Below are 25,768 nucleotides of genomic sequence, written 5' to 3'. Positions count from 1 at the left end.
AGGATGAGGCTATTTTCTGAAGGCTCAAGGCAGTGTCGTTTTCCTCGAGAACAGTATATGAAACTCCATTACGTAGTTTGTTCATTATCTGGATGATTTCCGAGTTTCCTGTCAGCGTTTTCAGTGCATTTGATAGCAAGATGTGCTTCGGTGGTTTCACACGACCACAGGTGACACTGTAGACCAGATCTTGGCCATATGAATCCACTAACAGTTGAATTTTCTGCGAGGCACTGTGATAGCTTGGTTCACCTGAAAGGACACACGTTATGAAGATTTGCAGAAGTTCTGGTAATCGGAAGCCACTCCAGTTCACCAAAGCGGGCGTGAAAGGCCACACTTGATCCTGGCGGATCTCTTTTATGGAAGATCGAATTATTTGGCCAGCTTTGATAACGACAGAAGAATCACCAGATGTTACTGATGTAAGGGTTTCTATCTTGTCCTTGAGCTTCTGGTTCTCTTTCACAAGTTCGTAGATTGTGAGAGTGTGAGGGAATACGAGTGTTTTCCCTTTATCATCTTTACAGAAATGTAAAGTATCTGCAAATTCCTTTTCAATATTTCGTCGAATATGCTTCTTGGTGGATTCTTTGGTCATGGTGATCCCTGTGTTTGACATCACCTCAACGACGATTGCTGTGAGATCAATCATCTTTAATACACGAGGATTCGTGAATAAATCATCACGGATAAATGTGTAGAGCAATTCGTTCGCATGTCTTTCAGCCTCGTTGTACAGGCAGTCTTCTTAGGTATCAGGAGACACATTAGTTGTTGCAGTTTCACCGCCTTTATTAGTGTACATGCGGTAACATGAGTGGAGGTAATGTGCCTCAGCGGCAACTAAGTCTCTTGACGCAACTGCTAAGATCTTCGGGTCGCTCTTTTGCATTGCGCACTCCCTTATTCTCTTATCGCATCGCATCGCAGCTCTGTGCACTGTACAATTGATTCTCTTGTTCTTGATGTTTTTTTTTATACTTTTCTCTTTCACAGAATATGCATTTTGTTTCGTAAACCCTTGCTGTTGAAGGCTTTGACCTGGGAAGATGTTTACTGCTACCAAATACTGTGGTTTCACCATCATCACGCCTTTCTCGATGTTTTTCTAAGAGCTGAAGGTCGCGTTTCAATGTAAAGCGTGACCGACACTGTCTATGGTAAACTATGTCAGGCACCTGTCCTTCTGATAGATTTTGAGCTTTCTCCAGCAATGGGGCATGCTGAAGTACACATGCAGCATTTAGCAATGTCTGCCATGATGAAACATCTTTTGGTGAAGTGAGCGGAGCTTGGGAATCCTCCTCTGGATAATGGATAACACAAAAAGGTTTAGATCTTTTGCTTGGGGGCAAATCTGTTTGAAAAGCGGTCTGTGAGGGCCCTTCACCACTGTTAGAGGATTGCATGGCTATTATTCTTTATGCTTGATTGGGATACCTGAAATAAAACAACAATCATTTGTTATAATGAAAACAAACGCAACTTATTGCATGAGTGCAGTCTCAAATTACAACATGAAGCAAAAAAGTGCATTGCAACAGTACAGATTTTTGCATTTCAAGCCTACAGACAGACTAAGGAATGAACGATTTTGAATATATGCTATAATACGATAAGATATGTTAGAAAAACACATAATCTATTTCTATCTACCACCAGCACAATATTTTAAAAATGTTCAGGGACAAGGCCACAACTCAAAACGATGGAGTGAATCATCACTTATGCTCCAAACTGTAAGGAATTCCCTGTATAGATGACCAGACAAGTGATGGCCGAGTCCTGGTAGGCCTATTGAGTATCAAATTTCATCAATAGATGGATCAGCCACTGAATACTAACACCTATACTAAATATTCTTAAACATAACACAAGACACTAATATCGCTTTTTCATTTTGATGTATTCCACTTGTTTTGCTGCATGACAAGGAAGGGTTTGATTACATCAAGTATGGTTTTAATGGAATCCTCATATATGTAGACAACAAAATCACTCCTTTATGTGGACTATTTCCAAAGTTATGACACTTTTTGCATTTGCGGAATGTTGGATTTTACATTTTGAAAGAGTTTCAATTTACTTTATCTATTTCAAGTAGTGTATATAACATCATAGTAATGAAATATGCAGCTACATATGCATATTCTGCCATGTGGATTAAAATTTCTCAAATATTGAAAAACAACAGGAATTCAGCGTCGGTCATTTTGAATTTGGCTAATTAAACGCTTCAGCTACTCTGTTTTGCTTGCTATCATGCATTTCCACAACATAGAGATCATAAGCTTTCCAATGATACCAAACACAACCGGGCACCAATTTGGTACCGACAAAGTGGTCGGCCTCATGGACTATAAGGGGGCCCTGCGGCGGCCATAGAATTTTCAAGGCAGATGCAAGGTAGCCTCAAGGTGCCTGCAAGGGGACCGCAGGGGGGCCCTAAGGTGAACGTGCGGCCAGACAGACGGTAACGAGTGGGTTAATTTCTTCTTTTTTTTTTTTTTTAAACCAGTTTTTTTGTTTCGGATTGTCGAATTGCTACGGCGAACGTAGAAATGAAAAAAGTTATAACTCCGCGTTATAATTCCACGGCGACCTTACGGCCTGTAAAAGATAGCCAAACGGCATAGGGCCACCCTGACGCCACCGCATGAAACTCTGCGGCCGCCGCAGGTTTCCGTCAATTCAGAGGGCGTACGGCCGCCGTATCCTCGCCATAGAGCAAATGCGACTTAGGCCTAAGGAAGCATAAAATATTTTACCGATTTATGTGATAATGTACATTTTGTATTTTTTATTTTGTAAGTAATGTGCAATTGTCCATAAAAAAATATTCTGTATGCATTCAATCCTGTGTTTATTTCTTGTTTAAAAAAAAAAAGAAAAGAAAATAACTTTACCGCTTCGTCATCAACCCCAACAATCCAAAATGGCAGACGTAAATGTCCACGTGTTTTGGCTCTGGTTTGTGTGTAATATAAAATATTTTTCACGGCATCAGGATAGCGCTGTATCATTTATAACGCCCTAGTCGCTTTGGACCCCACCGGTGAGTGTTATATCGATTTTCCACTGTACATACACAAATATATTGTTGCGAATTCGCGCCCGCCGGCGTGCGATCGGTCACGTAACTCGAATCGCGGCACGTCGCCCACCGGACGGACAATTCAGTCGTGACCCTCTGGGAACTATCGCCCGGAGCCAGTCACGGGTGGGGGTTTAACCTCACCACGATCGTGCCAATTGGTCACCCGCGCAGGATAGGGTTGCTCGCCAAATTCGACCTACCTAAGTACCTGCGCGAGTGGTCGACCGGGCGATCGTACCACGCCACAGGCCGACTCCAGACACGAACCGCTTAAGCGGTTCGTTCCGTATTACAGGGATAACCGAGCGGAGTTATCGTCAACCTTGACGGTTCCGATTAATGACCGGGCGTTTCAAGCCCACTACGAATCTCTTACACGATGCAGGATGGAGAGTCAATAAAAAGAAAGGAGACGAAGCAGAGCGGGAACAGTTCAACAAGCAAGCATTTTATTCACACACACACAGACGCACGTATTTACAGCCATACAATTTTGCAACAAAACCAAATGCAGAGTTAAAACCGACTCTACGCGTACACACGGCAACACTTACACAGTTCTACTTGAAAGACGGCACCACCACAAGCATTTACGCAAAAAGCAAAGGAAGAAAGCCACCCTCACAGGCAAGGAGGCAGACAGGCCCGTAGACCAAATGAACGTGGATCCCGGAAGATCGGCCAGGTCCACGAGACCGGGGAGGTCTTACCCGCGTCCTCGTGACGTGATGGCGGGCAAGCCGCAATGTTCGCGCAGCTGCGCCCCGACTCCGTGCCCTGGTGTGGTCGGCGAGTCCTCTCCGGCATGCTCCGCGCGAGCGGTCCCGTTGGCACCACGTTTAGGGTGGGGGGGGGAACGGGCCCCCCCCTCGGCACTATCTCAGCGCGAATGAGGGGGGGGGAAATCGTTGATGCTCAGGAAGAGGGGTATGGCTGGTCGGCCTGGATCTCGTGACGAGTCGAGCGACCCCCACACCGCGACCTCGTCACAGTCTTCCCTGAAACTCCTCCGCAACTTCTCTCCAAGCTTGAGTCACCCTTTCTCAGTTCCACTCAGCTCTGCCCCGCTCTTCTCCCAACTCACGTTTAGCTCCACCAGTTCCACACTCTCCTTCTCTAGTTCCACTCAGCTCTGCCCCGCTCTTCTCCCAACTCACGTTTAGCTCCACCAGTTCCACACTCTCCTCGCGAGTCGTCTTGCACTCGTCTCTTTATAGGTCTCAGGAGGAGCCGATATGCAAATATGCGGATCAAAACGCAATTGGAGGCGGGGCCACGCCACCCTCTGTTCAGCCATTGGTCGGGAAAAAAGGGGCGTGAACCTCCCTTTATCTGCATAAACGGACTTCACATACACGTGCTTGGAGGCGGGGCCAAGCCGGCTCGCATTCGCCCATTGGTCGGAGGGGGAGTGGGCGTGAAGCATTTTGGATCCGAATTTTCCCCTCGGAAAGGCCGCCATTCGCGCTCGCGGCTCGGTGCGTTTGGCACCAATCGCCGAACGGGCCCGAGTTAGCCCGACGTTCAGTGTTCACAGGTGGTGCGGTTGTTGGTTGTGAAGGAGAAAGGCGAAGGTGGTGGAGGGTTTTCGGTGGTGGTTTGATGGTTATGGTGTCGTTTGGGAATGGCGGTGAAGCGATGTTTGCGGGATGGAGGTGTGAAGGTAAAGGTCGTGGCTGTTTGCGTTGTTGGGGGCTTAATGGTCGAAAATAACAATAGAGAAAGAAAAAATGGCTAACTCAAAGCGTCGCAGCCCGGATGAATCACATAAATACCCTCTATACAACGGGTTTGGGCGAACTACACATGGACTTACCGAGAAATCTCACCTGAGGACTCTTTATGGTGTAATGCGAATTTCCACAACCGTAACAATATATATATATATATATATATATATATATATATATATATATATATATATATATATATATATATATATATATATATATATATATATATACACATACACACATATACATATATATATATATATATATATATTGTTACGGATTTCAGAAAACTGTCTGATGACTGCATCCGCACATCTTGGTCCTCAGACAGTTATTTCCTTAAATGCATGTTTAGATTAGCCCCATCCCCATGTCCAATGGGATTTTAAATATGATGCGTTAAGGGTAAAGAATAGATCCCCTCTCATGGGAAGCTTTTTTTCTTCTCTCAGACAGACACGTTTACACACATTTCTTTCACGAGCTCTGACGTGCGCCCTTATTTTTCCTTAGCTACGTTTTCGCGAGCTCCGATGGCCGTCTTTTTTGAGAGCGCACAGGTCGTCATGGTAACCGTGCGCAAGTGGGGCGGGGTGAGCTTGGGGCGGACTGCGCCACCGAGACGGCCCGCAGATATAAAACGAATTGGAGGTCCGTTCTGAGGAGAGAAAAGTGAGAGGAAAAGGGTGAGACAAGTGAGAGGAGGCAGAGAGAAGAAAGAGAAAGAAAGCCAGAGAGGAAAAGGAGGAGGAAGCGTGCAAGCCCGCAAGTGAGCAAGCGAGCGTGTAGTGCGCGTGTGGGTGCCTGACCAGTGCCAACGAGACAATTCGTCCTTCCCAGTGCTTGAGCAAGCGAGCGTGTGGTGCGCGTGTGGATGTGAGCAGTGCCAACGAGTGAGGCACGGGTCGGTCACCAACGTGTGAGGGGCGGGTCAGTCACCGACAGACCGTGTGGGTCACTGGACATCACCAGTTTTGTGAAGTGTGAGGAACTGCCCGTGTCGCAGCACCAGAGTTGAAAACCGCGAGAGACGAACTCTGTGCCCTCCCAGACGTCGACTGGCATTCAAGGCTGTTCGCGAGAGGAGGAACGGCAAGGCTGGGTGTTGGCGACGGACGTGACACGCACACACACATTTCAGGACGTTTTCACTTCACGGACGACTACTCTGGTGAGCGAGACGATTCTTCCCCCCCCCCGCCTCCTCCTTAATGATCTGTTGGGTACCCTTGTCTGTGTTTTGCTGTAAGCAAGTCAATCCCTCCCACCCCCCACCGGCCGATAAGTATCTGCTCTTTGTCTCTTTCCCGACATTTTGATCGATTTAACTTTGAAATTTTTTTTTATTTACCTCAGAAAATAAAAAAGTTCTTTTTATTTATTGATTTTATTATTAATAGATCATTTGTTGATTTCCAACCTGTCCGTGTTTGTCCTTTCCTTCCATTGGTCTAGCATTGTTCGAACCTAGATAGACTGGGAGGTAATTACCACAGATTTGACCAAAAATAGTCGGCACGCACCAGCGGTTAAAACGCTCGGCCGCCCTAATTAAAATCTAATCGATATAACATTGGTGGTTTGCCAAGGGCGCACTCCCCGCTCAGGTAACCACGTGACCTCAAATTAAATGGAATAGTTAGACGGTGGACACGACCTCGTGGTTGACTGGGCGGCGTTCGTGGTTCTAAAACAACCCACTGTACCACAACGTTAATTGTGAGCGGTGGCCCCAGGTCCGGCTCGACGGAGGACAACCAAGGATTAATCCCCCTGAGTGACAAGCTGGTGTCTCGGTACCCGTGGCCGGAACAAATATATATATATATATATATATATATATATATATATATATATATATATATATATATATATATATATATATATATATATATATATATATATATATATATATATTGTTACAGCTGTGGAAATGCGCAGAACACCATAAAGGTTCCTTATTCAGTTATTCCGGTAAGTCTGTGTTCAGTTAGATTTCCCCACCGTTGTTTAACGGGTATTTATTTGTGTCACAGGGTTGTGATCCTTTGAGGTAGGTTTTTCTATCGTTATTTTGAACCAACCACATCTCTACCACCATTGCAACAAGCAACATTACTCCCCTTAACCACAACACCAACCACGCCAACGCCAGAACCATGATCGCCAACCACCTAACCACCTTCGCCGCTACGCCAGCTATCAATTCCCTTCTTCTCCACGGACACATTCCAACCATCTCTCCGCATTCAGTCAATAAATGCGAGCAAAAGGAAGGAACTTGAGGGCGCGCGGATTTTTCCCGCCTGTTTCTCTGCACTTGGTGTGGGGGGAGGGCGAGGCAGATCGTTCGCCATTGGTCGCATTCGTGGTCGAAGTTTCTCGAAGAAGCTTGAAGAGAGGCGGAGCCGAAAACGGGGAGGAGCGAAGCGCTGAGCCCCAGGAGATATAAGGCGGGCAAGACGCGAGCTTCGTGCGGGGTCTTTGTCTTTTTTTCTTTCAAGCTGGTGTGGTTGAAGCTCGTGTGGATTGGGGCTTTGGTGGTTTCGCCTTCTGGGGCGGACATCGAAGAGGTGCTGCCTTTCCCTCTGGGCGCAAAGTCGCGAGGGTTGTGCGTGGAGGACCAGCTCTGCCGCGCAGTCGGGAGGAGAATGCCGGAGAGAGCTCGCCGACCGTCACACCACGAGGGTGCAGGTAACCAGCGTCGGTCTCGTGGGACCCATTCGGTCAGCCAAGTCCCATGCCATAAAGGCCCAAGGGCCCAGTCTGACCCCCCTGTCTGTGGGGTGGTCTTTTCTCTTGTTTTGTGTGAATGATGTGGCGCCGTGTCCATAAGTAAAACCTGTGGTTAAGTGACTACATTATTGCTCCTATTTGGATGTAATGCTGATGCTTTGCCTGTACATACCTGCACGATTGACTGTATATGCGTATTGAAATAAATGTGCTTTGTGTGAATGTACCCCGTTCGTCGCGTCCTCCTTTCACCCTATTGGAAATGCCATCTTGCATCGCGGAAGAAATAGCTGGGTTTTTAACACCTGTTAAATAGAATCGGATCCGGCGAGGTCGGGCGATAATACCCACTCGGTTATCACTGCAGAACGGAATGGACCGCTTAAGCGGTTCGTGTCCCAAGCCGACCTGCGCCGAGGTACGGTCTCGCGGTTAGCTATCCGCGCGGATACTTCGGTATATCGAGATTCGGCGATTGACCCTATCCTGCTCGTGTAGAAAATTGGCTAGGCCGTGGTGGGGTTGAAGACCCACCCGTGACAGGGTTCCGGTGTTGCTCCGGAAGGTCATGACTGAAGTGTCCGTCCGGTGGGCGAGCTGCTACTATTAGTGGAAAGCGGCAGTTCGCACACCGGTGGGCGCGAATTCGTAACAAAATGTATATATATATTTCAGAATCAGATTCGATCCGATGAATGCAAGGAAACATTTAGGTCCTCAGACAGTTATTTCCCTAAATGCATGTCCAGGATAGACCCATCCCCATATCTGGTGGGATTCTCACTGATACGTTGAGAAGGGTAAAGAATAGATTCCCTTTTTCTCTTTACGACAGACACATTCATGCACATGAGATAGCCGTTAACCCAATGGAGGCTCGTCTACCCCCTTTCCATGAGGACACATTGGCTTGGAGGTGCACAATTTATTTACACCTTGGACTTACCTTATAGCACATTTGATCAAGCACACCGCGGGATTTTCATGAGCAGTTATTCTGACGGTCAAATACGGCTGTGGATCATTTACCACACCCACCTCTTTCACAGACATTGACACCCATCTCTTTCACCAACGTTCGACACTAACCTCTTTCTATCAACGTTTGGTAGCTCTGTGGATGGTTATTGTTGGCGTTTTATGAGGGCTTTACGTTTTCGCTCGGTAATTCTGGCAAATGGCTGCTTTCTGCTGTTCGTCCAGCACCACAAACATGGAATCGCAAGTCAGGAATGATCGCGAGACTGGCGGTTGGTGACGTGCAACGATGCGCCATTAGGCAAGGTAGATTCGGCTGAAGTCTGCTTGAAGCTCCGCCCAGACGGGCCGCCTATAAAAAGGCGAGAGGACCGTTTTTTTGGCGTCAGTTGGTGACAACTATTTTCAGCTCCAGTCAGTTCCAGTCAGACGGTTGACGAGTTGGCGACAGTTGAGTTTGTGACAGTTTATGACAGTTGGTGATGGCCTTGCAGCCTTACAGCTTCTCTCAGCGAGTCACAGCTCCTTACAGCTGTCCGTTGGTTGTGGCTCCTGGTGGCTGACGCTTAGACCGTTAATGCTGGTTCTGCTCGAGACCTGCTCTTGGCGTACCCGATTCTTAGCGTCCTTGGTTCCTGGGGGTGACGACGTGACGTCCTGGGTGTGCGCTGCCGCTCGCCACAGGGCGAATTCCCCTTACCTGTGGCTAATATTTTAAACCACCCATTAGCCACTGTGGCTAATCCATGTTTTAGTGTTTTTTTTTTTTACCAGTTTTAGACGAATTTTGGGTGATTTTAGCACAGAATTCAACCTTCGTTGAGACGGCCGCCATTTTGTATGTTTTGATTACGGGAATCACGCGTGATTTCGTACAAGCTTATATAAACTAACTTTAGTAGTTTTAAACTAGTTTCTAGTAAAAAATAATAATAATAAAAAATAAAAATAAAAAAAACGACCGAAATTACGCATGATTCCCATGATTCTCGTCTCAAAATTTTATTTTCATTTTTTTGAAAAAAAAATTTTTTTCCCGGAATGATTCGGCGCTACATGCTTCGTTGGGTCAGTGGTTGCCAGGAGAGTTTTGACACAATCAGTAGTAGTGCCTGTAGTAGGAAGAGTTTGTTTGTATGAGAGAGTTTGATGTGTGAGTTTGATGTGTGAGTTTGATGTGTGACATTGGTTGGAAGTGTGAGTTTGATGTGTGACATTGGTTGGAAGTGTGAGTTTGATGTGTGACATTGGTTGGAAGTGCGAGTTTGATGTGTGAGATTGGTTGGATGAGTGAAGAGTTGGGTGAGGGGTTGAGGGATGGAGGCCGGGGTGGAGAGAGAGGTTGAGTGTGGGATGGAGGGGTGGAGAGAGAGGTTGAGTGTGGGATGGAGGTTTAATGCCAGATAGAAGGGTCCCATTAACTTCTATTTGTTGTTTTTGTGAATTTTTGTAAATGTTCGTTTCAAAGTGCAGAGGGCCTCCCCCTTGTGAAATTGCTGTATTTACATTGTTGTATAAAAAGAATTATGCAATTATGGCTCGACACGCAATTCAGGGACTTCCACTTGTTGTATATCCAATGATCCAATGATGTTGTATATCCAGTTATCCACTGTCTTCTCGTCCAGTATAATGTACTAGTCAACAGTTACTGATATTATCTTTGTTTTTGTGTGCATAATACGGATATGAGTAACTCATATTTTTATATTTCCATTATTTTATGATTACATTTTATTTCTAGACAGTTATCTACTTCTCGTCCAGTATAATGTACCAGTCTACTCTTGTCTACAGTTATTGATATTATAATCTTTGTTTGTTTTTTTGTGCAGAACACTATTGACTTTTGTTATTAACAAATGCCGAGGCTATGTATTTATACACTGTGCAATGGGTTATGCAATAAAGTGAATTTGACTGACTTTTTTTCATGTTTCTTGATCCAGATTCATTTCACATGCAATCTGATTTATTTAAATAGTTTCAAAGCTTATTGCTTGTTGTAGAAAGTTCTTGCTTTGTTCTTCATTCATTCAGGGTACTTGAACACAGGATACATCATGTGAGAAAAGCAGGAGAATAGAGTACTGTAAGCTTGTTACACCCATCACCAGACTGCTTTATTATAACCTCATGCATACCTGAAACACAAACAAAACATCAGCATGAATTAAAATTTAAAATTAACATATTATTTCATATTGCTAAAAAAAAGACTTTTGAATAAAATATGTGGCTATTTCCTTTCTCCTGTGGCTAATCATTCGAAACCTGGATTAGCCACAGTGGCTAATTCCTTTTGAAAGCCAGAGCACACCCAGGACGTCGATTGGCGTTCAAGCCTGTTTGCGCGTGGGTGCACGGCAAGGCAGGGCGCTGGCAGTGGACCAAGGCACGCACACACATTCCAAGACATTTTAGTTGACGTAAGATGACTTTTATTTTGTGAGCGAGAATAGATTCCTCTTCTCCCCCTGAATGATCTGCTGGGTACCCTTGTCTCGTGTTTCATCGTTAAGTAAGGCATAGTGATAAGCACTTGCTCTTTGTCTGTTTTTCTATCAATGCCTGATTAATTATTTATTTGCTTGAGATTATTTTGATTGATTTGAATTTACTTATTTTTACTACAAGGAACTAAAAAGTTGTTTTTATTTATTTTCTCATTAATAAATTCCTTGTTGACGTTTCAACCTGTCCATGCTTGTCCTTTCCTTCCAATGATCCAGCATTGTCCAAACCTAGATAGACTGTGAGGTAATTACCAAACTAATTAACCTGTCATAGTCAGCACGCACCAGCGGTTAAACGCTCGGCCGCCCTAATCAATATAAGATTGGTGCTTTGCCGAGGGCACGCTCCCCGTTCAGGAAGCCATGTGACCTCTAGTTAAACGGCAAAATGAGACGGTGGACACTGGAACTCATGGTTAACCGATTGGCGTTCGTGGTTCAAAAGCAACCCACCGTACCACGAAGTTAATTGTGAGTGGTGGCCCAGGTCCTGCTTTTCTGAGGAGTAACCGGGATTAACCCCCTCATAATACACTCAGTACCTGTGGCCGTTAATATATATACATATATATATACATATATATATATATACATATATATATATACATATATACACATATATATATATACATATATATATACATATATATATATATACATATATATATATACATATATACACATATATATATATACCGGGCGTAGTGGCGTGCGCCTGTAATCCGGCTACTCGGAGGCTTGGGTTGGAGGATCGCTTGAGGACGGGGGCTCTGCACTGGGCAGGGTGCAGAGCAGCCTGGAATCATGGCGAAACCCAAATCCTGATCCCTGTGTCGTAAGAGGCGACCAGGGTTGCGTCAGGAAGGGCATCCGGCGTAAAACCTGTGCCAAATCAGTATGCGGATCATAACGGATGATCCGCTGTGGCGACCCCTAACGGGAGCAGCCGAAAGATGAACAACAACATACACATATATATATATATATATACATATATATATATACATATATACATACACATATACAGTCATCCCCCATTTATCACGGGGGTTAGGTTCCAAACCCCCCCCTCCCACCCACACGAGAAGTGAAAAGCCGTGATGAATGGACGCCTCCCCTAAAAATGCCTATTTTTTATAAACGCGGTGTATAAACACGATTGGGTTTGATTTATATCGAGTGCATAATAAACGCTGGGTGGTGTATTAACACGATTGGGTTTGATTTATATTGAGTGATTATTAAACGCTGGGCGGTGTATAAACACGATTGGGTTTAATTTATATCGAGTGAATATTAAACGCTGGGCGATGTATTAACACAATTGGGTTTGATTTATATCGAGTGATTATTAAACGCTGGGTGTGTAGAAACACGATTGGGTTTGATTTATATAGAGTGAATATTAAACGCTGGGCAGTGTATTAACACGATTGGGTTTGATTTATAGAGTGATTATTAAACGCTGGGCGGTGTGTAAACACGATTGGGTTTTATTTATATCGAGTGAATATTAAATGCTGGGTGGTGTATAAACACGATTGGGTTTAATTTATATCGAGTGAATATTAAACGCTGGGCGGTGTATTAACACAATTGGGTTTGATTTATAGAGTGATTATTAAACGCTGGGTGTGTAGAAACACGATTGGGTTTGATTTATATCGAGTGAATATTAAACGCTGGGCAGTGTATTAACACGATTGGGTTTGATTTATAGAGTGATTATTAAACGCTGGGCGGTGTGTAAACACGATTGGGTTTTATTTATATCGAGTGAATATTAAATGCTGGGTGGTGTATAAACACGATTGGGTTTAATTTATATCGAGTGAATATTAAACGCTGGGCGGTGTATTAACACGATTGGGTTTGATTTATATCGAGTGATTATTAAACGCTGGGCGGTGTATTAACACGATTGGGTTTAATTTATATCGAGTGAATATTAAACACTGGGCAGTGTATTAACACGATTGGGTTTGATTTATATAGAGTGAATATAAACCTTTCTCTGGCACTTCGGTTCCTTGCCAGAAGCCTTAGAAGGTGCAAGGCGTTTGGGCGGCATCGTGGGGCTTAGAGAAAAAAAAACGTAGAAAATATTCGAAGTTCACAAGCAAAGCTTTGTCTCGTGCGTTGCGTGACTGGTCGAGCGCCACGCATTATAATTTATATGTTATATATTATTACCACGATATATCGGGGGAATCCGCAGAAAAAAAATTAGTTAGGTTCCAAGGGAAAAACCACGATGAAGCGGGGGCGCGATAGGTGAACCGCGATATAGCGGGGGATTACTGTATATATATTTCTGTTGGTTCGAGAAGTATTACTATGTGTAATTTTGTGTGCTCCTTCCATGTCGTTTGAAAGTTCCTGTTGTCGTAGAATAATTGTAACCATCGGAACCACTACATTAAGCTCCCATCCCCACACATTCTTCCTCAATCCCAGAAAGAGGGGCTTTTAAAAGTTAACCTTGTGGTTAAACGGACACAAATTTTTGTCCCAAGTAAAAAACACGCACGCACGACTTTTAAAAGCAGGAACTGCGACAGTTTAAAAAAAAAAAAAAAAAAAAAAAAAAAAAAAAAAAAACTATATTGGCTTCTTATTCTTCTTCTTCAATCCCAGAAACATGGAGGCCATTTAAAACGGGCATTCTTATGATTAAACGGGAACTAAAATTTTGATCCAAGTAAATAAATTATATTTACAACCAAATAAATAGATAATTAGCTTTCCAATGGTACCTTTTGTATTATTCTATGACAGCAGGATCTCTTTAGAATGAAGCGTTACGGACAGACAGAGAAACTCGGCTCCATTTATGTAAACTAGAAACACCCGCTCCCTTCGGGAGGCAGCCTGGGCAAATGCATTTTGTGCACGGCTAATAATCCCCCGGTCTGCAGCAGGGGCCAGTAAACCACTTGCACTGTGGCAAGCGTACAGGTGAAAACAAAACCAAGTCCAACCACCCTCTCCCCCCCCCTCGGTTTTTTGTGCTCATGACCTGGGTACTACCAACACATGCAATTTATTTTATGCTACAAAAGGAACACGCACTATAAAATATGCCGTTGGTATATGAACAGAGATATACTTGCTCCATTATATATAGATCATTGTGGAAATTATACGTAGAATTGGTCCTCAGCAAGTAACATACATCGGCTGACATCAAGTTTGACTACTCTATCAACAAGATGCTCATCCAAAGTGCTGTGGAATATGGCTTCCCATCTTTGCCCCCTTGATGTGGAATGTAACACCATGTGTGTCTCATTGCAACAGCAGGCGAGTCTCAGGGTCTGCTTCTTGCTCACCATAAGCATGTCAACAATCCTGCAACCCTTCACAGTCACTTGTCTGGTCTACCTCCTTCTACTCTCACTATCAACCAAACCCCCAACACTCCCCAAATTCAAAGACAGTGTTCTTACAGAAACTCTCTTTCTGAATCACCCTCAAGTCCAAAGTCAACACACCTTCATCAATTCTTTTCCCCCTCACACATCTATACCTCTGAGCTTTACTAAACGCACTAAAACCTGGCCCCTTTACACTTGCAACCCCTCTCTTCAACTTATGATGCATCTATGCATTCCTGTTCTGTTCTTCAATCCATGAGCCACACAGATTCCATTTTTTTGATTTAAAGAAGCAAATTTTGACAAAACCCTTCTCAAGTTACCAAATTCCTCACAACGTCAGGGTCTCCAGGACACCCCCAGTTGCAACTCCAACTTCGATGACAAACCATGAAAATACTGTGCCCCCAAAACTCACCAGCTTCTGTGTCACTTGCTCTTGTGCTTGTCTCCGTTTGCGACCAAGCTCACGGCACACCGGCCCATCCAGAAACACCAGCTGAGCATTGGCCACCGCAGCCACCAGCCACAAGATGTTTCTCAACACCGCCACAGGTACTTGCTTCCCACCTGCAACGTAAAATCACAAAGGGAATCTTCCGAACCAATCCCATTTAGTGTCATACTTCTTCGCCCAAACCGTCCCCTCCGATAGACACTTGCTCAATCAGACCGCTTCGCCTTTATCCCCTTACTGGCCATTTTCCATAGAGACTCGAACCCCGACCACTTCCTATCCTCCTCACCCATTTTCAGCCTTACCGGCACTGGCAATGGTATCCCAGAGCCGTTGGTGGCTGCGTCTTAGGAGAACGGTCACCAGCCCAATTGGTCGATCAGCCAAGGAGTACATCAGAGAGACACTGTGGTTGGTGAAGAGTGCCCAACATGACCACGTGCTTGTAATACCTGGGATTTGGTGAAGAAATACGAAATAAAAATAAACAAAGAGCAAAATAATCAACATAGTGATGTGAATGTGACTTTACACTTATTGGTGATTCTCGCACCTTTCCAACACCGGCCTCATCAGACACTTTGCTAACTTTTTGCCAAAACGATTAACTCAATCTTGAGAAGAGCAGTGGATGAAGCACAAAACAAAGTTTGACGACAAACCTTTCAAAATCATGTCGATAAGAACCTCAAACACCTCGTGGTTTGCAGAGAGTCGGGATCGAGAAATTGAGCCTTCGGTAGCCTGAGATTCTTTCAAAATGTCCTGTTTTAAGAAACAAGAAATGACCACCGATGATGGGTCATTTGTGTGTAACAAGATATCATGGTGTGAAGGGTGCTGAGAAAAACTAGACACCACAAAAATTTACCCAATAATATGATTTTTTAAAAAAACAACATGAATCACAAAGAAACATGACGCAGGAGGACACTATTCAGCCCATCATGCCTGCGCTACACCAACACCATCTATTGGGCTCTGTGCAGAGCGTTGGTGCTGCCGAAGCAGTCTCCTTTGCTATTGGGCACAATCCTGGACGGGTCGCCACTCCAACACAGGATACCAGCATGCTTTGGCTCATTTTGCCGACCTCGAAAGGATGACAGGCTGAGTCAACCCCACCTGGTATCAATTCAACAGCCAAACACGATTTTCACTCAGAATCCTAGGATCCCAAGCCCACCACCCCTAACCATTAAGCCAACACCAGATTAAATAAATCCATCAAAGCAAACGAGGTAATTTCATTGGGGGGGGATGGTAGAAGGAATGACAATGAGGAAAAATTGTGGTAGGCTCAGGGGACACTGGGGTGTTAAAAAGGAAAAAAAAAAAAAAAAAGAAGCTTTTGTGAGTTTCATAGTTTTTTTTTGTGAGGTTGGGGGGGGGGGGCAAGACCGTCTGTGATGAGAAAAGTTTTGTGACACCGAGGTGTTGAAAGCATGCATGGGGACCGAGAGGTGAAGGTTTCAAAAGCAGGAAGGCCGTAAGGAGCGTTGGTGGACGGTTACCCTCGTGGTGGAAGGAGCGAGACAGCTCAGAGCCGAGCAAATATCTGCAGCGAGCCCATAATCACAGCTCCCCTTTTCTTGCACTGCGTCGACTTCTTTCATGCTTCCACCACCGAGCACCGTGACCAGAGTGTGAAGGTTGCTTTCAACAATTGCTGGTTCATTCCTGAAGAGTTTTGATTGATGACAAGAATTTACAAGTTTAAGTGAGACTTGCATGGACGTTGGCTCTCGTCTATTGCCAACTCGTCCACACCAAGGCATAAATTTGGTCCGACAAGTGCATACCGAACCCACCGAGCCAACATTGAAATGATCATTGCTGCAGAACGCCTGTGGGCTAGAGGTATCGGGTCTTTCCCGGCCAGTTGCGCCCACAATTGGTGCAGCATGCCAGATGGGAAGAAGCCACTGGACCAGAACTCACACACCTTTGGGACAGATAAAAAGAGCGTTGAAGAACTGAAAACAAACGAATGTTAAATTTTTTTTTTTTAGTTTTTACAGGTGTCGGCCAGTACTCTGGTTACCTGCATTCTTTCCACCATAACTTGGGGTTTGTACACAACTGCCCCAGAAACAAACCCTGCCGATTTTATGGGGCTGTTTGGCGATGTCACAATTGTGCATTGCGAAGAATCACACTTAGAGCACAATTAATTAATTACACACCATAGCAAGGCCATTTGCAATATCAACTTAACACGTTTCTCATTACAACTTCATTGTTCTGCGAACCAACTGGTATTGGCTTTGTCAACCGACAGTTAACAGTACAATGGCAGCAATATTTATCTCAGTATGGCAAAGCATGTACAATAGAGTACAGCACCAGTATCACTCGCTAATATATGCTCGCCAGTATACAATAGCATGACTTGCGAAAATAAATCAGAATTCAATGCTTGGGAACATCGCTCGGTGGAGCGCATACCTCCACCACGTAATGCCCGATCCACGAGAACATATCGGGCCCAATACATTTTTGAATGAAATATTGTGCTGTATATCGTTTTTGGCTCTATCTCTCAAAAGGTGAAGAATCACTTAAAGTAATAACAATTTTTTATCGTATCCAGATCCGGATTCGGATCTTCATCAAAATCGAATTAATTTGTCGTGGTCACACACCCAACGTGTCCACAAAGTTTCATCCGAATCCATCGACAACTTTTTGAGATATCGTGCTATATATCGTTTTCGGTCCCATCTTTCAATGGTGAAGAATCGCTCAAAAAAATTTATCAGATACAGATCCGGATCCGGATCTTAATCAAAATCGAATAAATTCTTCTTTGCCACACATCGAACCTGCCCACAAAATTTCATCCTAATCCATCCACTAGTTTTTGAGATATTCTGCACGCAATCAAACAGACAAGAGAGGTGTGAAAACATAACCTCCTTCACCTTCGGTGGCAGAGGTAATGAGGACACACATGTATTGGATTATTAAAATCCTTAAACTCAATAGAATAATGAAGCACAAAGAGACCTCGAATCTCTTTGTGCTTCATTTCGCAAAGTACCGAATCAGAAAAGTTCAAGTTTGGAGCTCCCCTTTAATCAACTCTGACGCTTAAGTAGCTTTGACGACAACATACTTGTCAGTGCCATCGTAACAATGGGTAGGGGTTGAGGTGTTGGGCAGACGTCACTGCTGCCACCACCATCACCACTGTCAACACCTCAACCCCCACCCATTGTTATGACAGCACTGACAAGTACGTGCCGTCGTAACAATGGGTCCGCAGACTTGAATTTTTTAAGTGATTCTGAAGGGGGGGGGGGGAGAGTGAATTTTTTTTGTCAATCACAAAAGTGTTGAAAAATTCCTCGAGTGTCGATTTTCAATTTCGCCAATGACGTCACACCTTGACACGAATGGCTGTTTTACATGGAGAAACAGTGCATGTTAAACTCGGATTCTGATACCGATACCGATTCCACAGTCATCAGCGACACTGATGGTTCTCAGAATGTTGAAACTGATCAGTGGGATTTTGAAGAAACTATTGGAGACAAAATTAGTGATGGAAACGCTTTCGGGGGAATTGTGGACCTGAATCGTTTTGAGCCTTGTGCGAGCGATTCAGATGAAGAAGGCGGAATTGTTCGTGAAGACGAAAACGCTCGTCGCATGATCACTTCAAATCGGTAGGGTTTGATTTTCCATTTAAATTGGCAGTTTATCAGGGAGGGATTTTGTACTAATTGATAAATTGGTTCATATATTGCTCGAGCAGAAATGCCAATTATCGCACGACAGCACGGGCACCGCCCAGGGAGACTTGGACACCGCAGACAAAATGGGCGATGAATGCTTTGGCCCACCATCAGACTGACCAGGTGTCTTGTACGTTATGGGATCATCGCATTTCATACTTTTCCCAGACGCCATTTGTGTCCATGCAGTGTCCTGCCATCATGTCCGTGAGTTGTCGAGGTCACTCCACGAGTGGATGGGGATTGCGGAAGTGGGGTGTGGGATGGTCATGGGTATTGTGGGGGTGATGGTTTATGGGGGGATGGTGGAGTGTGTACCCTGAAAGTAATTTAACATCCCAGGTCAAATAATCTCAGAGGAGTAGATGATAAATACATACCGTTGCGGTTCTGTAAAACCAGTACTCTCTCGAGGTAATGGCACGCAACATATAGCGGTCCCAAGACAGATATTTCATTAATATTTATTTTCGATCGTGCTTCCCATATTTATTGTTACGGCTGTGGAAATTCGCAGAGCACCATATAGGTCCTTAGATCAGTTATGCCGATAAGTCTGTGTGCAGTTAGATTTCCCCACCGTTGTCTAATGGGTTTATTCGTGTCGCCCGGGCTGTGATCTTTGAGTTAGCCATTTTTCTGTTGCTATCGTTATTTTGGACCAACCACAACACCAACCGCCTTTCAACCACCCCAACCACACCCGCATCTCAACAAACCACGCGATCCTCACCACTTCACCCACAACCGCTAACATCACCTAACCACCTTCACCACAACGCCATCCTCACTTCACCCACAACCACCATCACCTCACCACCTTCTCCACTACACCAACATCGCTCTCATCAACCACCTTCCCCAGATGGCCAACACCACCTAACCACCTTCTCCACAACCGCACTACAACCCTCTCCACCTCAAAGAACGTCTCTGCCATGGATGCTCGTCGGCAAACGAAACAAAGGCGAAGAAAGAAGTTCCGATAACACCTGGGATTTCCCCTCCCCCTTTCCTTCTTTTCCCATGCGCCGGGATGGGGGAGGGGCAGATCAAGTCAGGGGTCAAAGGTAATGTAAAGTGAGGGCCTGATTTTGGGCGGAAAATGGCCCGGCACCCCACCCCCTTGGGGCCACGGCAACAGATTCTTCTTCCCCCGCAGGCCACGAAGGGAGGAGCGGGAGCATTGGAGATAAAAGCGCATGCTGAACGCAGTGTGGAGAGAAGCGAGTGGAAGTCGTCGAGTGGAGAGGGTCGAGTGGAGTCGGTCTGTCTCGGAGAGGTGCATAGAGGAGCAGAAAAGGATGTCGTGGTGGAGTTGTGAGCAGTCGTGTGAAGGCTCGCGGAGCCTGGAGTCTGGAGTCCCCGCAGTCGGTGGGGAGCTGGAGAGGGACCATGGAGAGTCGCCCAAGCAATTCACCAAGAAGGTGAAGGTCGCCAGCCGGTCTCTCGGAGCTTCTTCGGTCAACCAAGCTCCGTGTCATAAAGACCCGAAGGGGTCCAGTCTACCCCCTCGTCTTTGAGGGGGTTTTTCCTTGCTTTTCTTTGAATGAAAGTTGTGGCACAGAGTCCGTCAAGTAAAACTGGAAAGTGACTGTACATAATAAATAGACGGTTGTAGCGCTTTGTCTTGCTCGCGTCTTGTCCCTTCCCGCAAATTCATTGTATAAATTGCATGCGTGCTTTTCCATACCTGCATGACTGTATACGTGTGGGAAATAATAAATGTGCTTGTTTGAATGTAATCTGTTTGTCGCGTCATTTTCCCTGAATTGAGCTGCCGTATTGCATTTCGGAATAATAGCGGGCTTTTAAATAGCCGATAATAGAATCGGGTCCAGCGAGGCCTCGCGATAATACCCCGCTCGATTATCCCAAAATGGAGCGAGCTGCTCAGCGGCTCGTGTCCAAGCAGGCCTCGCTGAGGTACAATCCCTCGGTAATCTACCCACGCGAATAATTCGGTAAATCGATCGGACCCTGTAGCGCGGGTAGAGTGCGGACAAGGTTGTGGTGTGCTTGGAGCACACCCGTGACGTGTTTTCGGCGTTGTTCTGGAAAGTCGTGACTGAATTGTCCGTCCGGTGGGCGTACGGCCGCGATTCGGCTAAAAGCGGCTGTCCGCACGCCGGCGGGTGAGAATTCGTAACAATATACATATACCGTGGGTTTATGGGACAACATGCGTTGTGAGAGCTTTAGGTAATGTTTTTCTTTCATTCTTTACATTATTTTGCTTTGCTGCACACACAAACCTCTCCTTTTACGCATGCATGCACACCAAGGACCATAGTAACAGGGGTAGGTCATATGCATACGTGCGCCATTATCCAACAGACGTTCCAACTCAGACTTACCAGACTCAAACCCCAGCATTGAAACATTTGATATCCCATCAAGATTCCTTTATTAAAAAAATATATAATAATCATAATAATACTACTACTACCAATAATAACCACACAATCGGGCCACAACCCAAGCTCGCTTACCTTCGCCATTAACAGCCGCAACCACAATTCCTCAACCACCATGCCATAAACCACCGCTACAAATGCCTCAGCCACCAACATTCACCACTTCCTTTCTGCCTGACAGGGAGCAGGGATAGTTCACCACACCATTGCAGATCCTCGGATCTGGACGTTGTAGCACCTGACTAAAGGCGTAGATATACGCTCGGGTCCGTTCGACGTCATGTGGATAGCCCCAGCGTTCTTCTCCATTACAGTCCTCATTGGGTGTCCGGTGAGTGTTCATGGCCGGAGAGCGCAACGGAATATCCCGGCGCCACGTTAATCTCGGAGATAGAATGCATGGCAGAATTCGGGGTGAGTGAGGTCATTTCCACTGCCGAAGCCTCACATGGGCGGAGCTAACATCAGGGTAATCATCCATACACCAATGAGGGCACTGGAAAACATCCATTGTCATAAATCCCCTGCTAATTGTTCCACATACCTTTCCTCACTCTTGCTATAAATAAATTGCTATTATTGTGAACTAGTAGTAATGCCCGGCGTTGCTCGGGCTAGCAATAAAGCCTGGCGTTGCCCGGGCTTTCTTGCAAATTTCCTGAATAGCTGCTAGCGGTTGGGGTTAGGGTTAGGGTTAGCGGTTTGGGTTAGGGTTAGGGTGGCTAACCCTAACCCTAACACTAACTCAAACCCTAACAGCTTGGCATAGCGGAGGTAAACAGCGCCCGGGGCAAAGTGGAAATTTGCGTCCCCCGTAGGCCTTAAACTTGAGTGGATTTGAATGGAAAATCCCATAAGGGATAGATTTATCGATTTTTTTCGAATATCGGAAGTGTTATGGAAAAAATTTATAGCCAATGACCTAAGTTGGACCAAAAGCCATAATCGTACCGAATTTGAATGGAATCCGTTGGAGTTTGTGAAAATGCATCAAAACGAATTTTGAGGGGCCTCATAAGGAAGACAATAATATCATTAGTATATGTGCCAAATCTTGTTTCATTTCATGCAGTAACAAAAATCTGATGGTGGAACAAAGAAAGGGGCGTGCCGAAATTTTAATATAGATGTACCCAGTTCAGTCTTTTCCTTCATTAGCCAAGCATAACTCGTACATAGTGCTAGCAAGGAATTTCTACCCCACGTGATTTTCTCTGTTAGCCGGTGCATATTTGGCACTCTGCTCGGCTGCACCTAATCGGGTAAGATTAACACAAGTACGCATCGAGGGTACGAGTCCCCCTTGATATTTTCGTCCAAAGGTAAACTAACCATGTGACGTAGTGACACCCTGCTAGGATTAGCAGTACCAATAGGGCATTTGTGGTTGATTAGCAACCCCCAAACTGCGGAGTTATCTGCGGCTGGTGGCCTCATGACTGGGAGTTCGGGAGGAACCCGAGTGCTTCATGCGCCTCATGGCGAACCTTGAACCCCGGGCCATAACAATACTTTCTCTCCACTATAAATAGATGGTGGCTCATTTGATTTGTAGACATTTGTGTTGATAATAAATAATTATTTTTTTCTCTGGTACTCTTGTGGGTAACTGCCAGGCAATGACAACAAGTGTTCGATTCATCTCCTATGTACACATGCTGGTATCCAAGAAGAGATGGTGTTACAGTTTTGAGCGACGGCCGTTTCATCGCCTTAATTGTGGGTATGGAATCCTCTCTCTCGATCGTGGTGGATAACCACAAGATCTAGGCATCTCTGTTGTTTCACAACAGTGCTCTGTAAAAATGTTCCGAGCACAAAAACAAATATATCTTGAAGGCCCGATCCACACTCGGGTATTTCGGCCATTGGTGTAGCATGAAACCACCTCGGTTTGTATTACTGCAACCACCAAGGACGCGTCAACTCGGAATATTTGTGGGGGGGGGGGAGGGGGAAAAAATCGAAAATTATTCACTCTGAGTTAAATCAGACCGCGATGTAACCTGTAAACAATACGGAAGTGCCTCTCGCCTTCATGGTGAGACATCACGGATAATCGTGAGGAAGAAGAAGATAGTCTTTTAATTGCAAAATTACCGAGCGGCATTTTCAGGCATTGAGCCAGTGATTTGTGCGGGCTCGTAATGATTGTACAATTTTCTGTGAGTATTCCTTATAGAATTACCAAAAACATGTTTTGTAGAAACTGTAGAAGCAAAACAAATAAAAAATAAAAAGGTAATTTGTTGATTCAGCACAGTGATGATGTACATTTTTGAGCCCAGCGATGAATGTTGGACTCTTTGTAATTTGCAATGTTGTTTGACTGCTAATCTTAAGTAGAGAAATAGAAAGAAATATTTTATTTATTTTTGTAGACCATCCTGGCAAACCCCCGTTCAGGCAGGGAAAATGGCCGGTGTGTGTGTGTGTGTGTGTGTGTGTGTGTGTGTGTGTGTGTGTGTGTGTGTGTGTGTGTGTGTGTGTGTGTGTGTGTGACTATCCTGATACGTTTGCAGGAGTTAATTTTCCTTGTTTTATCGCTGAACTCGTGGATGTTACTGGGTGGGCTCACTGCATCCCGAACCAGTTTTATCGAGTGGTGCTGTGCTACCAGGGGTGAGTTTTACACGGATCAAGAACATGCCCAAAATGTTGGATTCTTTCTTGGCCACGTGTGAATCTCAGGACTAATATTTACCACAATTCATCAATTGTTTATTACCAATCTATGTAGGAATACTGACTGGTGGAAGGTGGGAGGGGGGGGGGGTCACTGTCGACAAAAGGGATAGATTCGTGTCGAGGTGGTCTGAGCATTTGGGTTCCCCTTTGGAGTTGCAAATGACACATTTACCCTCGACCTCAAAACAACAAATAATTATTGTTTCCATTTAGTATCCCATGAAGAACCATTTCGAGCCAATCAGATACACTGACTGGTTCCCTGGAGTTAACCATTTATTTATCCTTTAATTACTGCAGGAAAAGATTATGATGAGACAACACAGACAAGTGTTAAAATCTCAACATCTCACAACACGAGTTACGTAGACCAGCTCTTTTCACGGTTGAGTGTCTCATTGCCCCAGAAGAAGGGCAATGTGCACCAATCTTTAATAAAAAAAAATGGTTTGAGCACGGAGATTCCATGGCAAAAATGACAAACTCAAAGCAGACATCATTTTTGTGACGGTCCAGCTTGGTGACAGGCTGTGCAAATAGAAACAAACATGATGTGCTGTGGACCCACTGTACTCACCAAGAACTCCAGTGCCTTCAGCTGCTCCTTGGTGGAATTAAATATTAGTCCAGAAAGCTGTTTCACAGCATCACACACTTTCAATCTGTGTGTAAACAATGCACATAATAAAAGTGCTACACAGTACTAACATTGGTAAATAAACAGAACATTTTGCACTTTATGCAAGAAACACTCCCCCCCCCCCACCCAATAACCCTCTTGGTTTGTTTAACAATAGAATATCAGGTCTCCCACCTTTGCCCTTTGGTTGAAGATGAAGGGTTGAAGATCTGTTTGAAAGCATCGACCACAGCACTTCTCACACGAGGTTCACAGGACCACACCAGGGGTAAAAGGGCCTTAATGAGCTCATGACCAGTGCTGTCATTCAGCATTTCTGACTGCAGTGGGTCACCATCACATTGCTGAGCACCCTCTTCTCGTTGCTCCGACTCATCGTGCCGTCGTCCTTCCTCGTTATCCGGTCTGGGCTCCCCGTACTCCAAGAGACCAAACTCACTCGCCCGCAGTATGTACCCCACCGCTTCCACAGCAACTTTGGGCAACATATTCATAAAATAAATAAATAAAAACTACAAATAAAGCACATCACAACTTTACGTCCACAACCATCTGCACATACCAGCATGCATGTATGCGATTTGTTTTCACAGAGGTGATCATGTACATTCCAGTGAACTATAACTACGAGTGTGAGCAGGTGTGTTCATGAAAGTGTGCAGGCAGTACCGAATACAGACTTGGAGTACAGCAGGCATCGGGCAATTGGCAGTACAAGGTCCATCTGACGAATGAAGCAGAGTGCCGACTGAAGGTAGCCAACCCGCACTCGTCGCGCTCTCTCCCACGAAGAAAGAGAGAGCTCTTCTTCCTCCTCATCAGAGCTCACACAATCGTCCTCTTTGCCGAACGACTCCCTTTCTATCACCTTCCCTTTTCGCACTCCATCGCCTGGACCGACCCCCTCACCTTCGCTCTCCTCCTCCAGCTCTTCCAAGTTTTCCTTGCAATCTCCCTGCCCTGTCTTCCCATCCTCCCTAGCTTTCTCCTCCTTCTCCAGAGCAATGAGTAGTTCAGCCTGTGACAGCTGAAGACATTTGAGAGAATTAATCACAAAGGAAACGGTCAACATCATACCATGCAATCCTTCCTGAAAGCTTAACCAATGAAGACATTTGTGCATGTAATCACCATATGTATGTATGTATGTATGTATGCATGTATGATGCTCAGACCTAAGCACTGTTCCCCTTGTAGCATACAGGAAGGACCATGAAATTTACTGCTGAGGGTAGCCAAGGTGCTTATAGAAAAAAGAAAATAAACTAAACACTTTTGAGGAAAGGTCTTCTCTGCATTTGAGGACAGAAGTGTCTTCATAGCTCAAGCTGGAAAACAGTCATTTGCCTAGAGCTCATCAATTTGTAATGCTATTTGGAGCTGGAA

At 45.0% G+C, this 25,768-nt stretch overlaps 1 protein-coding gene across 6 annotated transcripts in view; it reads right to left on the bottom strand.

The window, feature by feature from the left end:
- NCAPD2 (non-SMC condensin I complex subunit D2) overlaps positions 1 to 25,768 on the bottom strand; it is a 91,067-nt gene that overhangs the window by 41,810 nt on the left and 23,489 nt on the right. For all 6 annotated transcript variants that reach the window (XM_085844962.1, XM_085844967.1, XM_085844965.1 and 3 more), the window contains exons 12-19: positions 25,052 to 25,409; positions 24,557 to 24,857; positions 24,320 to 24,404; positions 16,709 to 16,842; positions 16,412 to 16,577; positions 15,560 to 15,662; positions 15,203 to 15,349; positions 14,859 to 15,010 (exon numbers count right to left, since the gene is read on the bottom strand). In XM_085844962.1, coding sequence (XP_085701088.1) covers positions 14,859 to 15,010; positions 15,203 to 15,349; positions 15,560 to 15,662; positions 16,412 to 16,577; positions 16,709 to 16,842; positions 24,320 to 24,404; positions 24,557 to 24,857; positions 25,052 to 25,409 — 1,446 coding nt within the window. The remainder of the gene's footprint in view (positions 1 to 14,858; positions 15,011 to 15,202; positions 15,350 to 15,559; positions 15,663 to 16,411; positions 16,578 to 16,708; positions 16,843 to 24,319; positions 24,405 to 24,556; positions 24,858 to 25,051; positions 25,410 to 25,768) is intronic.

The sequence above is a fragment of the Eptatretus burgeri genome, chromosome 11 (genome assembly GCF_056783735.1).
Source record: "Eptatretus burgeri isolate ZD-2024b chromosome 11, Ebu_testis_v1, whole genome shotgun sequence".
Taxonomy (NCBI): domain Eukaryota; kingdom Metazoa; phylum Chordata; class Myxini; order Myxiniformes; family Myxinidae; genus Eptatretus; species Eptatretus burgeri.
This window is presented reverse-complemented; position numbering and strand designations above follow the sequence as displayed.